Source organism: Balaenoptera musculus, chromosome 17 (genome assembly GCF_009873245.2).
Source record: "Balaenoptera musculus isolate JJ_BM4_2016_0621 chromosome 17, mBalMus1.pri.v3, whole genome shotgun sequence".
Taxonomy (NCBI): Eukaryota; Metazoa; Chordata; class Mammalia; order Artiodactyla; family Balaenopteridae; genus Balaenoptera; species Balaenoptera musculus.
In genome coordinates this window covers 51110135-51123862 of record NC_045801.1, presented here as the reverse complement: position 1 = coordinate 51123862, position 13728 = coordinate 51110135, and the positions used below count along the sequence as shown (strand labels likewise).

Sequence of the window (13728 nt, the reverse complement as noted above, 5' to 3'; positions counted from 1 at the left end):
AGTGAGAAGGAGCTTGCTGTGAACCATGCTGGGCCATGATCCTGGACTTCCCAGCCTCCAGAACTGTGAGAAGTAAATTTCTGTTGTTTATAACGTACCCAATCTGTGGTATTCTTGTTATAGCAGCCTGAATGGACTAAGATAGTTGTATTTTATAAAGCTCTAATTTTACCCATGGCAAAAGGATTGAGAAAGGTAGACAAGTGATGATTAGAGCTGATAGTTGGTAAAAAGTGATCATCTATTTGAATTGAACAGAAAATATGAACTGAGTTGTTAGCATTGAAGTTGAAAAAGAAAAGACAATTAGAAAGATTTAAGAAAGAAAAAGGATTTGGTGACACTATATAAGCAAAGGAAGAGTTACTAATTATTCTTAGATTTGAGTCTGAGAGACTGGAAGAATGAAGATATCTAAAAAAGGATAGTTTAGGAGGGGAAATAAATGACAGGGGAAGAACACAGAATGTAAGGAGAGAACATATTATTCACAAGTTCAGGACTTTTCTCCTTTGTTTTTTTTTCCTATTATCAGACTTTTTTCAGGCCCTGTTTTTACCTTTTCTTTCTGGCTCTTCTAATCACTCTTGATAAATTCCCACTTATAAAGTAAACACTATTTAACAGTTTCTCTCCATTCCCTTAAATCCTGAAAAACGCCACCCAACCTTTTGTAAAAGTTGTCATGTTTCTGTGATACTTGAACACTATATTAAAAAATGGTGAGTACCAAATGATACATTTTATTCTAGTGATTAATTTTACATGGTTTGCTGAATGCATCTATGTTGTAGGCTTTTTGGCTAATATAATTTGTTAAAACACTCTGCAAAGTGCTGTTACAATGACCATCTTCTGGGACTTGGAAATAGCCTTATTATACAGAACTTAATATTATACCCTAAGGGCATTTATTAGAATGGAATTCTATATGTATTATTACTTCTGACAGCAGCCTGGCTCTTTTAGCCTCTTCACAGCTTGAGACTTTGGTAATTATGCTAATGCTAGCTGATTCATGAGGACAACTTCCTAAAGCGCACTTAATTAACTCGGAGATTTTGTAAACAGCTGTACATGTAGGTTCTGCAAATTGCAGGGATATGTCAATCTGACATGTGTACAGTCTGCCTTCCTAACCTCGTCACTTTTTACTAAAGCTGAAAACAAGAAGCTGAAATCTGACATCTTCTGAAGTAAATGCTTGCAGAAGTTTCTGAGAAATGTCACTTTAGCCTCCATGAAGATGGGGACAATCTGATTCCTCCTCTTTGAGTCTGTTGAGCCAGATGAGCCTTTTAAGTTGATATGAGGGAAAATATTAAAGTTTGTTTCTTTAGTAAAGGGTACAGGTTTTCCAACATGTTGCTGCAATGTGATTTTGCTTGTGGGTTTGTTAGTACTGCTGACCAGCAGTGCTCTTCAGGGGACTCCTCTGCAAGTTGGGTTTTATATCCATCGGCTCCCTTGTTTGCTTCCTTTCAGTCCCAGCTGCTGGGTTGATTTGATACTTGACTGACTCATCACCCTGCCTTGAATGAAAATCACCCAACTTTTGACATTTTATTAAAATCTCATACTCCCAAAGTAAGAGACAAATTCATATACATGGAACATTTAACCAAGACTAACAGTGCGATGCAAGACTTTAACACACACACACAATCACACACACACACCACAATGTAAAAGAAAACGTTAGTTGAATCATTCAGAGCCAAGACCAACCTAATCAAAATGGAGAGAAGAAACATCATCAAGAAAGAACGGAAGAAAAATAACCTACTATATACAATAGGAGAAATACCAATTGCGCAAAGCTAATGACAACGGAGAATAGGGATGGTTTTTTTAATAATCTTCTTATTGCCACTGCAGAAGATCACACTCTCAGATAAATCCTAGAAACTAAGCTAGGGATTTGCCTATGGTTTCTCAAGGGTCCCGGCAAGGTCTTTTCCTCTCATTAGTTTAAGCTACCATCATGACTACAGTCTCTTTGGGAACTAACTAGATTGTATCTGAAGATAATCAAACATTTATAGCTTAGCCTTTTCTTTGACTTCGATCATCAGAACCTCTTCCCCAGCCTCTGCAGAAGGATCCATGCTGATGATGAGTGATTGACGGGTAGTTCCTCTGGGTAAACTGCCCTTCTAATTGACTGGGGCGCTTCCTCTGCTGTAATAGAACTTGTTCGACATTTGGATGTTTCAAGTGGTTTCTCTGCTTGCTCTCTTCCTTTATCTTCATATATTTTTCCTTTATCCTCTTCTCCTTCGGAGAGTTTTCACTTTTTTTCTAGAAGCAACAGTTATGAAAAGAATTGGTATTGAAATCATAATCAAGGACATTGGAGTCTTTTGATTAATATGCAATAGCTAAGGATCACCACTAAGACAAAGACTGTCTGAATTAAGTTAATAAGGGAATCATGTCTGCCATTGACTATCATTTAACTAAGTTTTCTGATGTGCTGGAGAATGGGGCTGAGCTGTCACATTTGAATTCGGTGTTAGTCCACGTCGCGTTTTTGTCCCTGCCAAGGAATTCACTTCCTATTGACCCTCATGGTCTCTGAATTATTAGACTTAGTGCTCAGGACTCTTTGCTTTTTAAATATTTACTTACTTATTTCATGAAGATGAAATTTTAAATATTTATCTTTTAATAACAATGTGTTAACCAAATACCATATAAATACTCTAGAATCTCTGGTGTTCCTCCTGCATAAGTTTATGCGAGAACTTCAGGGAGAAATTCATATCTCTTTCCTAGTACAGTCTTCTCCATTTGTCCCATGGGTGTTTGATATGGCTTTAGAACCTGTTGTATTTAGTGTCATCTGTAGAAATTTCATAGTGAAAAATATACTATGCTCTTTACTGGTGATGCTTGAGATCAGTTTGAGAGAAGCTTGTACCGGGTATGAATGTGTACATATGAAGTTGAGAGCCTTACTTAACATACTGACTTACATAGTTCTTTAACCCCATAAGCCTTATACACAAAGTATTACTTCTATGCCGATTAAATAAGGCATTTGGTATACACTGATTTTCATCGCAGTGTTGTGTGTGTGGCAAAGGAGGAGGCAAGTTTTAGTCTCTTGAGTGTGACTGACTTTTATAATATTTGCTTTACCAATTTCCTGAAAGAACCACAGCCTCCCATTTCTTACAGTTTTATTTTTTTTTATTTTTTTTTCTTTCTTTTTTTCTTCTTTTTTTTTTTTTTAACATCTTTATTGAAGTATAATTGCCTTACAATGGTGTGTTAGCTTCTGATTTATAACAAAGTTAATCAGTTATACATATACAATATGTTCCCATATCTCTTCCCTCTTGCATCTCCTCCCTCCCACCCCTCCCCATCCCACCCTCTAGGTGGTCACAAAGCACCGAGCTGATCTCCCTGTGCTATGCGGCTGCTTCCCTCTAGCTATCTATTTTACATTTGGTAGTGTATATATGTCCATGACACTCTCTCACCCTGTCACATCTCACCCCACCCCCTCCCCATATCCTCAAGTCCATTCTCTAGTAGGTCTGTGTCTTTATTCCCGTCTTGCCACTAGGTTCTTCATGGCTTTTTTTTCCCTTAGATTCCGTATATATGTGTTAGCATACTGTATTTGTTTTTCTCTTTCTGACTTACTTCACTCTGTATGACAGACTCTAACTCCATCCACCTCATTACAAATACCTCCATTTCATTTCTTTTTATGGCTGAGTAATATTCCATTGTATATATGTGCCACATCTTCTTTATCCATTCATCTGTCGATGGACATTTAGGTTGCTTCCATGTCCGGGCTATTGTAAATAGAGCTGCAATGAACATTTTGGTACATGACTCTTTTTGAACTATGGTTTTCTCAGGGTATATGCCAGTAGTGGGATTGCTGGATCGTATGGTAAGTTCTATTTGTAGTTTTTTAAGGAACCTCCATACTGTTCTCCATAGTGGCTGTATCAATTTACATTCCCACCAACAGTGCAAGAGAGTTCCTTCCTCCACACCCTCTCCAGCATTTATTGTTTCTAGATTTTTTGATGATGACCATTCTGACCGGTTGTGAGATGATCTCTCATTGTAGTTTTGATTTGCATTTCTCTAATGATTAATGATGTTGAGCATTCTTTTCATGTGTCTGTAGGCCATCTGTATATCTTCTTTGGAGAAATGTCTATTTAGGTCTTCTGCCCATTTTTGGATTGGGTTGTTCGTTTTCTTGTTATTGAGCTGCATAAGCTGCTTGTAAATCTTGGAGATTAATCCTTTGTCAGTTGCTTCATTTGCAAATATTTTCTCCCATTCTGATGGTTGTCTTTTGGTCTTGTTTATGGTTTCCTTTGCTGTGCAAAAGCTTTTAAGTTTCATTAGGTTCCATTTGTTTATTTTTGTTCTTATTTCCATTTCTCTGGGAGCTGGGTCAAAAAGAATCTTGCTGTGATGTTATGTCATAGAGTGTTCTGCCTATGTTTTCCTCTAAGAGTTTGATAGTGTCTGGTCTTGCACTTAGGTCTTTAATCCATTTTGAGTTTATTTTTGTGCATGGTGTCAGGGAGTGTTCTAATTTCATACTTTTACATGTATCTGTCCAATTTTCCCAGCACCACTTATTGAAGAGGCTGTCTTTTCTCCACTGTATATGCTTGCCTCCTTTATCAAAGATAAGGTGACCATATGTGTGTGGGTTAATCTCTGGGCTTTCTATCCTGTTCCATTGATCAATATTTCTGTTTTTGTGCCAGTACCAAACTGTCTTGATTACTGTAGCTTTGTAATATAGTCTGAAGTCAGGGAGCCTGATTCCCCCAGCTCCATTTTTCGTTCTCAAGATTGCTTTGGCTATTCGGGGTCTTTTGTGTTTCCATACAAATTGTGAAATTTTTTGTTCTAGTTCTGTGAAAAATGCCAGTGGTAGTTTGATAGGGATTGCATTGAATCTGTAGATTGCTTTGGGTAGTAGAGTCATTTTCACAATGTTGATTCTTCCAATCCAGGAACATGGTATATCTTTCCATCTATTTGTATCATCTTTAATTTCTTTCATCAGTGTCTTATAATTTTCTACATACAGATCTTTTGTCTCCTTAGGTAGGTTTATTCCTAGATATTTTATTCTTTTTGTTGCAATGGTAAACGGGAGTGTTTTCTTAATTTCACTTTCAGATTTTTCGTCATTAGTGTATAGAAATGCAAGAGATTTCTGTGCATTAATTTTGTATCCTGCTACTTTACCAAATTCATTGATTACCTCTAGGAGTTTTCTGGTAGCATCTTGAGGATTCTCTGTGTATAGTATCATGTCATCTGCAAACAGTGACAGCTTTACTTCTTCTTTTCCGATTTGGATTCCTTTTATTTCTTTTTCTTCTCTGATTGCTGTGGCTAACACTTCCAAAACTATGTTGAATAATAGTGGTGAGAGTGGGCAACCTTGTCTTGTTCCTGATCTTAGTGGAAATGGTTTCAGTTTTTCACCATTGAGGACAATGTTGGCTGTGGGTTTGTCATAAATGGCCTTTATTATGTTGAGGAAAGTTCCTTCTATGCCTACTTTCTGCAGGGCTTTTATCATAAATGGGTGTTGAATTTTGTTGAAAGCTTTCTCTGCATCTATTGAGATGATCATATGGTTTTTCTCCTTCAATTTGTTAATATGGTGTATCACATTGACTGATTTGCGTATATTGAAGAATCCTTGCATTCCTGGGATAAACCCCACTTGATCATGGTGTATGATCCTTTTAATGTGCTGTTGGATTCTGTTTGCGAGTATTTTGTTGAGGATTTTTGCATCTATGTTCATCAGTGATATTGGCCTGTAGTTTTCTTTCTTTGTGACATCTTTGTCTGGTTTTGGTATCAGGGTGATGGTGGCCTCGTAGAATGAGTTTGGGAGTGTTCCTCCCTCTGCAATATTTTGGAAGAGTGTGAGAAGGATAGGTGTTAGCTCTTCTCTAAATGTTTGATAGAATTCACCTGTGAAGCCATCTGGTCCTGGGCTTTTGTTTGTTGGAAGGTTTTTAATCACAGTTTCAATTTCAGTGCTTGTGATTGGTCTGTTCATATTTTCTATTTCTTCCTGGTTCAGTCTCGGCAGTTTGTGCATTTCTAAGAATCTGTCCATTTCTTCCAGGTTGTCCATTTTATTGGCGTAGAGTTGCTTGTAGTAATCTCTCATGATCTTTTGTATTTCTGCAGTGTCAGTGGTGACTTCTCCTTTTTCATTTCTAATTCTATTGATTTGAGTCTTCTCCCTTTTTCTCTTGATGAGTCTGGCTAATGGTTTATCAATTTTGTTTATCTTCTCAAAGAACCAGCTTTTAGTTTTATTGATTTTTGCTATTGTTTCCTTCATTTCTCTTTCATTTATTTCTGACCTGATCTTTATGATTTCTTTCCTTCTGCTAGCTTTGGGGTTTTTTTGTTCTTCTTTCTCTAATTGCTTTAGGTGCAAGGTTAGGTTGTTTATTCGAGATGTTTCCTGTTTCTTGAGGTAGGCTTGTATTGCTATAAACTTCCCTCTTAGAACTGCTTTTGCTGCGTCCCATAGGTTTTGGGTCGTCGTATCTCCATTGTCATTTGTTTCTAGGTATTTTTTGATGTCCCCTTTGATTTCTTCAGTGATCACTTCGTTATTAAGTAGTGTATTGTGTAGCCTCCATGTGTTTTTATTTTTTACAGATCTTTTCCTGTAATTGATATCTAGTCTCATAGCGTTGTGGTCGGAAAAGATACTTGATACGATTTCAATTTTCTTAAATTTACCAAGGCTTGATTTGTGACCCAAGATATGATCTATCCTGGAGAATGTTCCATGCGCACTTGAGAAAAATGTGTATTCTGTTGTTTTTGGGTGGAATGTCCTATAAATATCAATTAAGTCCATCTTGTTTAATGTATCATTTAAAGCTTGTGTTTCCTTATTTATTTTCATTTTGGATGATCTGTCCATTGGTGAAAGTGGGGTGTTAAAGTCCCCTACTATGATTGTGTTGCTGTCAATTTCCCCTTTTATGGCTGTTAGTATTTGCCTTATGTATTGAGGTGCTCCTATGTTGGGTGCATAAATATTTACAATTGTTATACCTTCCTCTTGGATCGATCCCTTGATCATTATATAGTGTCCTTCTTTGTCTCTTATAATGTTCTTTATTTTAAAGTATGTTTTGTCTGATATGAGAATTGCTACTCCAGCTTTCTTTTGATTTCCATTTGCATGGAATATCTTTTTCCATCCCCTCACTTTCAGTCTGTATGTGTCTCTAGGTCTGAAGTGGGTCTCTTGTAGACAGCATATATATGGGTCTTGTTTTTGTATCCATTCAGCCAGTCTGTGTCTTTTGGTGGGAGCATTTAATCCATTTACATTCAAGGTAATTATCGATATGTATGTTCCTATTCCCATTTTCTTAAATGTTTTGGGTTTGTTATTGTAGGTGTTTTCCTTTTCTTGTGTTTCTTGCCTAGAGAAGTTCCTTTAGCATTTGTTGTAAAGCTGGTTTGGTGGTGCTGAACTCTCTCAGCTTTTGCTTGTCTGTAAAGGTTTTAATTTCTCCATCACATCTGAATGAGATCCTTGCTGGGTAGAGTAATATTGGTTGTAGGTTTTTCTCCTTCATCACTTTAAGTATATCCTGCCACTCCCTTCTGGCTTGCAGAGTTTCTGCTGAAAGATCAGATGTTAACCTTATGGGGATTCCCTTGTGTGTTATTTGTTGTTTTTCCCTTGCTGCTTTTAATATGTTTTCTTTATATTTAATTTTTGACAGTTTGATTAATATGTGTGTTGGTGTGTTTCTCCTTGGGTTTTTCCTGTATGGGACTCTCTGTGCTTCCTGGACTTGATTAACTATTTCCTTTCCCATATTAGGGAAGTTTTCAACTATAATCTCTTCAAATATTTTCTCAGTCCCTTTCTTTTTCTCTTCTTCTTCTGGGACCCCTATAATTCGAATGTTGGTGCGTTTAATGTTGTCCCAGAGGTCTCTGAGACTGTCCTCAGTTCTTTTCATTCTTTTTTCTTTATCCTGCTCTGCAGTAGTTATTTCCACCATTTTATCTTCCAGGTCACTTATCCTTTCTTCTGCCTCAGTTATTCTGCTATTGATCCCATCTAGAGTATTTTTAATTTCATTTATTGTGTTTTTCATCGTTGCTTGGTTCCTCTTTAGTTCTTCTACGTCCTTGTTAAATGTTTCTTGCATTTTGTCTACTCTATTTCCAAGATTTTGGATCATCCTTACTATCATTATTCTGAATTCTTTTTCAGGTAGACTACCTATTTCCTCTTCATTTGTTAGGTCTGGTGTGTTTTGACCCTGCTCCTTCATCTGCTGTGTGTTTTTCTGTCGTCTCATTTTGCTTATCTTACTGTGTTTGGGGTCTCCTTTTCACAGGCTGCAGGTTTGTAGTTCCCGTTGTTTTTGGTATCTGTCCCCAGTGGGTAAGGTTGGTTCAGTGGGTTGTGTAGGCTTCCTGGTGGAGGGGACTATTGCCTGTGTTCTGGTGGATGAGGTTGAATCTTGTCTTTCTGGTGGGCACGTCCACGTCTGGTGGTGTGTTTTGGGGTGTCTGTGGCCTTATGATTTTAGGCAGCCTCCCTGCTAATGGATGGGGCTGTGTTCCTGTCTTGCTAGTTGTTTGGCATAGGGTGTCCAGCCCTGTAGCTTGCTGGTCATTGAGTGAAGCTGGGTCTTGATGTTGAGATGGAGATCTCTGAGAGATTTTTGCCGTTTGGTATTACGTGGAGCTGGTAGGTCTCTTGTGGACCAGTGTCCTGAAGTTGGCTCTCCCACCTCAGAGGCACAGCCCTGATGCCTGGCTGGAGCACCAAGAGCCTTTCATCCACACAGCTCAGAATATAAGGGAGAAAAAAATAGAAAGAAAAAAAGAGGATAAAATAAAATAAAATAAAGCTATTATAATAAAAAATAAGAAAAAAAATTATTAAGAGTAAATGTATTCAGAAAAAATTTTTTTTTAATTTTTAAAAAGAGTTATTATTTTTTTATAGTAAAAAATAAGAAAAAAATTTTTAAGAAAAAAATTTATTAAGAAAAAAAAATTTTAATTTTTTAAAATAAAAAATATGAAAAAACTTATTAAAAAATTTAATTTCTAAAAAAAGACAATACGGAAAAAATTATTAAGAAAACATATATTAGGAAAAAAAAATTTTTTTAAGTTAAAAAAAAAAAAAAAATGGACGGACCTAACCCTAGGACTGATGGTGAAAGCAAAGCTATACAGACAAAATCTCACCCAGAAGCATACACATATACACTCACAAAAAAAGGAAAAGGGGAAATTATTATATCCTGCTCCTAAAGTCCACCTTTTGAATTTGGGATGATTCGTTGTCTATTCAGGTATTCAACAGATGCAGGCACATCAAGTTGTTTGTGGAGCTTTAATCCGCTGCTTCTGAGGCTGCTGGGGGAGATTTCCCTTTCTCTTCTTTGTTCGTACAGCTCCCAGCGTTCAGCTTTGGATTTGGACCCGCCTCTGCATGTACGTCGCCTGAGGGCGTCCGTTCCCCGCCCAGACAGAACGGGGTTAAAGGAGCAGCTGCTTCGGGGGCTCTGGCTCACTCAGGCCGCGGGGAGGGAGCGGTACGGAGGAGGCGGGGCGAGCCTGCGGCGTCAGAGGCGTCGTGACGTTGCAGCAGCCTGAGGCGCGCCGTGTGTTCTCCTGGGGAAGTTGTCTCCGGATCATGGGAGCCTGGCAGTGGCGAGCTGCACCGGCTCCCGGGAGGGGCAGTGTGGAGAGTGACCTGTGCTCGCACACAGGCTTCTTGGTGGCGGCAGCAGCAGCCTTAGCGTTTCCTACCAGTTTCTGGGGTCTGCGCTGATGGCCGCGTCTCGCACCCGTCTCTGGGGTCCGCGCTGTTAGCCGCGGCTCGCGCCCCCCTCTGGAGTTCGTCTAGGCAGCGCTCTGAATCCCCTCTCCTTGCGCGCCGCGAAACAAAGAGGCAAGAAAAAGTCTCTTGCCTCTTCGGCGGCTGCAGACCTCCTCTCCGGCTCCCTCCCAGCTCACCGCGGCACGCCAACCCCTTCAAGCTGTGTTCACGCCGCCAATCCCCGTCCTCTCCCTGCGATCCGACCGAAGCCTGAGCCTCCGCTCCCAGCCCCGCCTGCCCCAGCGGGTGAGCAGACAAGCCTCTCGGGCTGGTGAGCGCTGCTCGGCGCTGAGCCTCTGTGCGGGAATCTCTCCGTTTTTCCCTCTGCGCCCCTGTTGCTGTGGGATCCGCGCTGATAGCTGCGGCTCGCACCCGTCTCTGGATTTCGTTTAGGCAGCGCTCTGAATCCCCTCTCCTTGCGCGCCGCGAAACAAAGAGGCAAGAAAAAGTCTCTTGCCTCTTCGGCAGCTGCAGACTTTTTCCCGGACTCCCTCCGGCTAGCACCAAAGCCCGAGCCTCAGCTTCCAGCCCCCGCCCGCCCCGGCGGGTGAGCAGACAAGCCTCTCGGGCTGGTGAGTGCTGGTTGGCGCCGAGCCTCTGTGCGGGAGTCTCTCCGCTTTGCCCTCTGCACCCCTGTGGCTGCGCTCTCCTCCGCGGCTCCGAAGCTTCCCCCCTCTGCCACCCGCAGTTTCTGCCCGCAAAGGGGCTTCCTAGTGCCTGGAAACCTTTCCTCCTTCACGGCTCCCTCCCACTGGCGCAGGTCCCGTCCCTATTCTTTTGTCTCTGTTATTTCTTTTTTCTTTTACCCTACCCAAGTACGTGGGGATTTTCTTGCCTTTTGGGAGGTCTGACGTCTTCTGCCAGCGTTCAGTGGGTGTTCTGTAGGAGCAGTTCCACGTGTAGATGTATTTCTACTGTATCTGTGGGAAGGAAGGTGATCTCCGCGTCTTACTCTTCCGCCATCTTGCCCCTTCCCCCTCTTACAGTTTTAGAGTTAGCATAAGGACTAGATTCAGAAAACCTGAATTCCTGCTCTGTTTTTCAGTATCTGCCCTCATAAGCTTATCATGAGAATCAAAGAAATATGAAAAAAAAAGAGAAAAGCAATAACATTTGAGTTTCTTGACATTTCTAGGAATTGGGAGACAGCTTGGTGTAGGTGTGGAAGTCTGAATACCCGAGTAATAGCTTTTGCTCTGTCATTGATTGTGATCTTATCCAAATACATTGATCTGGATCTTAGTTTCTTCATCTATAACATAAAATCTTGGATGCAATCTATGTGGTTATTTCTGACTTTAAACATTAGTGATAGTAATTGAAGGAATATTAGTGAAAATGTTTATTAGCTTACTGGTAAAATGTCATATATTTATAGGTGTATATGTATGTCTATACATATACAGTTGATCCTCATTATTCATGGTAGTTTTGTTCTATAAAGCTGCCACAAACACTGTTAGCAAACCCTGACCTATGTCCCCTAAGGGTAATGCAGGTTTAGGTTCCTACAAGCCTCTGGCTACAACATTTTTGTCAGCTGCTCAATACATAGCCTTGTTTTATGTGCATTTCTGTTTAGAGACACCCTATTTAATATATATTGTTTATTCATTACACTGAACTCACAGCCAACAGTACTATGACTCATGCCTGAATGAAGATTATCTAACACACATATTTCTCTGTAAGGCACATCAGAGCATTTTTGTGCTTAGGAACACTAGGTGCTGCATTGGCGATATGCTTGGGGGCCATTTTTAACATTGTTGTGGGGGGAGATGCACAAAAATGCAAAAAACATGACAATAAATAGACCATGAAAAGGTCACTTGTTTACAGTGTGAGAATTGAAACAAGAAGGTAGAGTGTCTCCTTGTTCAACCTCGGCTGGGAACATGTGCCTCCAGCAACTTAAATTTTTTGCTGCTCTGCACATGTATGTCTGTGAATGACCCCCAAAACACCATAAATATTGATTTTGAGGTTACAAACACATTTTAGTGGGTAGGCAGGTTTGCAAACACAGAATCCACAAAAATGAGGGTCGACTGTATTTATGTATATATACATTAAAACTATCCATAATAAACCCGTGAGGATTAAATGTGATGTTATATGGGCATACAGTAAAATAGTAAGTGCTATATACAAAGTATTAATTATTTGCATTAGATGAATCCAGATTATCCCAGTGTCTGAAATGGAATTAAAGAAGGAGCTTGTCTGGGTGTCTTTAGTCCAGTGGTCTCTGTTACAGCCCTCCTTTCCCTCTGCCTTATTACCAGAACGGTTTGTTCTCTCTTCAGTGTGAGTAGTCTTGCAAGACCTGCTTTTCCTGAGCCTCCCAGGAGACCTTTAAACATTTTGGGTGTCTCTTGCTTTGGTGGGAAGAGAAAGGCAAGTCCTTTATTTGGATAAGTTGTCCCTGTGCCTGGAGCCTTGTTCTTTACAAGCACTCTGTGGACAAGACAGAAAGGTCATTTCAGATAGCACTGTGAGAGTTATGGAAAAACTTATGAGAAATACTATCATTTCTCCTAATCAGTGAAGTTTTCAACGTATAACTGCATAAACAGTTGTTTGTTAAGTGAATCTCATGGATAAAATTGATTGTACCCACCATAGCACAGTTCTCATCTTAGATTTTACAAAGTAAAACCAACTCCTCTCTAATGGGGTTTTAAAGGTTATACCTGGCTTTCTTCATAAGGAGATTTCTAGAATCTGGATAATGCACTAGAATTTCTTGGAGGGTCCTTTTGTCCAGAGTTAAAAGATTGGCAAAGCCATGGGCCACCACGTTGGCAGTTCTACGGTTTCCTCCTCTTGCTGCTAGAAGGCTGTAAGAGAGAAAAATGAATCTTTGCCACCAGTTTCAATCTTCCTCCACCAAAATCTTAAAAAAAAAAAAAAATCAAATATTAGAACCATTTATACTGCTTCAGAGATCATTCCTTGGATGTGAGAGTTCAGATGAGTGTGCAGAGAGAGTCAAGATGTGGTGGCAATAGAAGTGGCAACAGATTTCAACGCGTTTTGCATCTAACTCCCACCTCAAATCAAGGCCTTGTAGCCATCAGAGCCCTGGGAGATTCTTCCTCCCAGATTCCAGAAGTGCAGACTCTCTTTGGACTGGGTATCCTCCATTTGCTCTTTCAGACTAACTTTTCATCCTTCCCGATCCTCTTTGCACTCCAGGAAGCTGACCTCTGTGGGCTTGCTCTCTGATTTTCATTTGGGTTCAGCCAATGGGAAATACCAGTAGGAAGTCAGAAAGCAGGAAGAGAGTGGGGTTGGCACGTTTCTTCCCCCATTCTTCCCTGCCAGGCCTTAGGTTAGCAATGGCTGCAGTTCCGGCCAAAATCCACAGCTCCTGGCCATCTCCTGGAAATACAACTCCCACAGATTTCTTTCTGGGCTCTGGTAATGTGCCCTGCCCTTTTCCCCTTGAGGCCTGGCTGTGGAAACAGCTCCCTTGTAGCTAGCTTTGAGATGTATCACCATCTCTTGTTGGGTAGTCTTAGATTTTCCTTCTAATTTCCTTTGATTGACTTCTGTCAGTAATCCCTTTATTAAAGTCTTCTTAGTTAACTTACTTAAGTGTACCTTCAGTTTTTTGTCTGGACTCTGACAGATCAAGCTCTGACATCAAATCTTGATACCCCGGTTACATTAGATAAATTTAATCTCTTCCTAAACGTAACTCCCAGATCAAATTGTTTCTCAGTATCATAAATTGCTCTGTAGTATAGTCATTCTCATACAGCTTACCACTTGGAATGTCAGAGAATTCTGGACTTTATATCTCTCAG

At 40.1% G+C, this 13728-nt stretch overlaps 1 protein-coding gene across 1 annotated transcript in view; it reads right to left on the bottom strand.

Moving 5' to 3' along the window:
* Positions 1 to 1664: 1664 nt before the first annotated feature.
* CNGB3 (cyclic nucleotide gated channel subunit beta 3) overlaps positions 1665 to 13728 on the bottom strand; it is a 159844-nt gene continuing 147780 nt past the window's right edge. The window contains 5 exon segments of the mRNA XM_036830505.1: positions 1665 to 2149; positions 2152 to 2270; positions 2273 to 2301; positions 12199 to 12373; positions 12610 to 12756. Of these exon segments, the coding sequence (XP_036686400.1) occupies positions 2040 to 2149; positions 2152 to 2270; positions 2273 to 2301; positions 12199 to 12373; positions 12610 to 12756 (580 nt within the window). The 3' untranslated portion in view covers positions 1665 to 2039.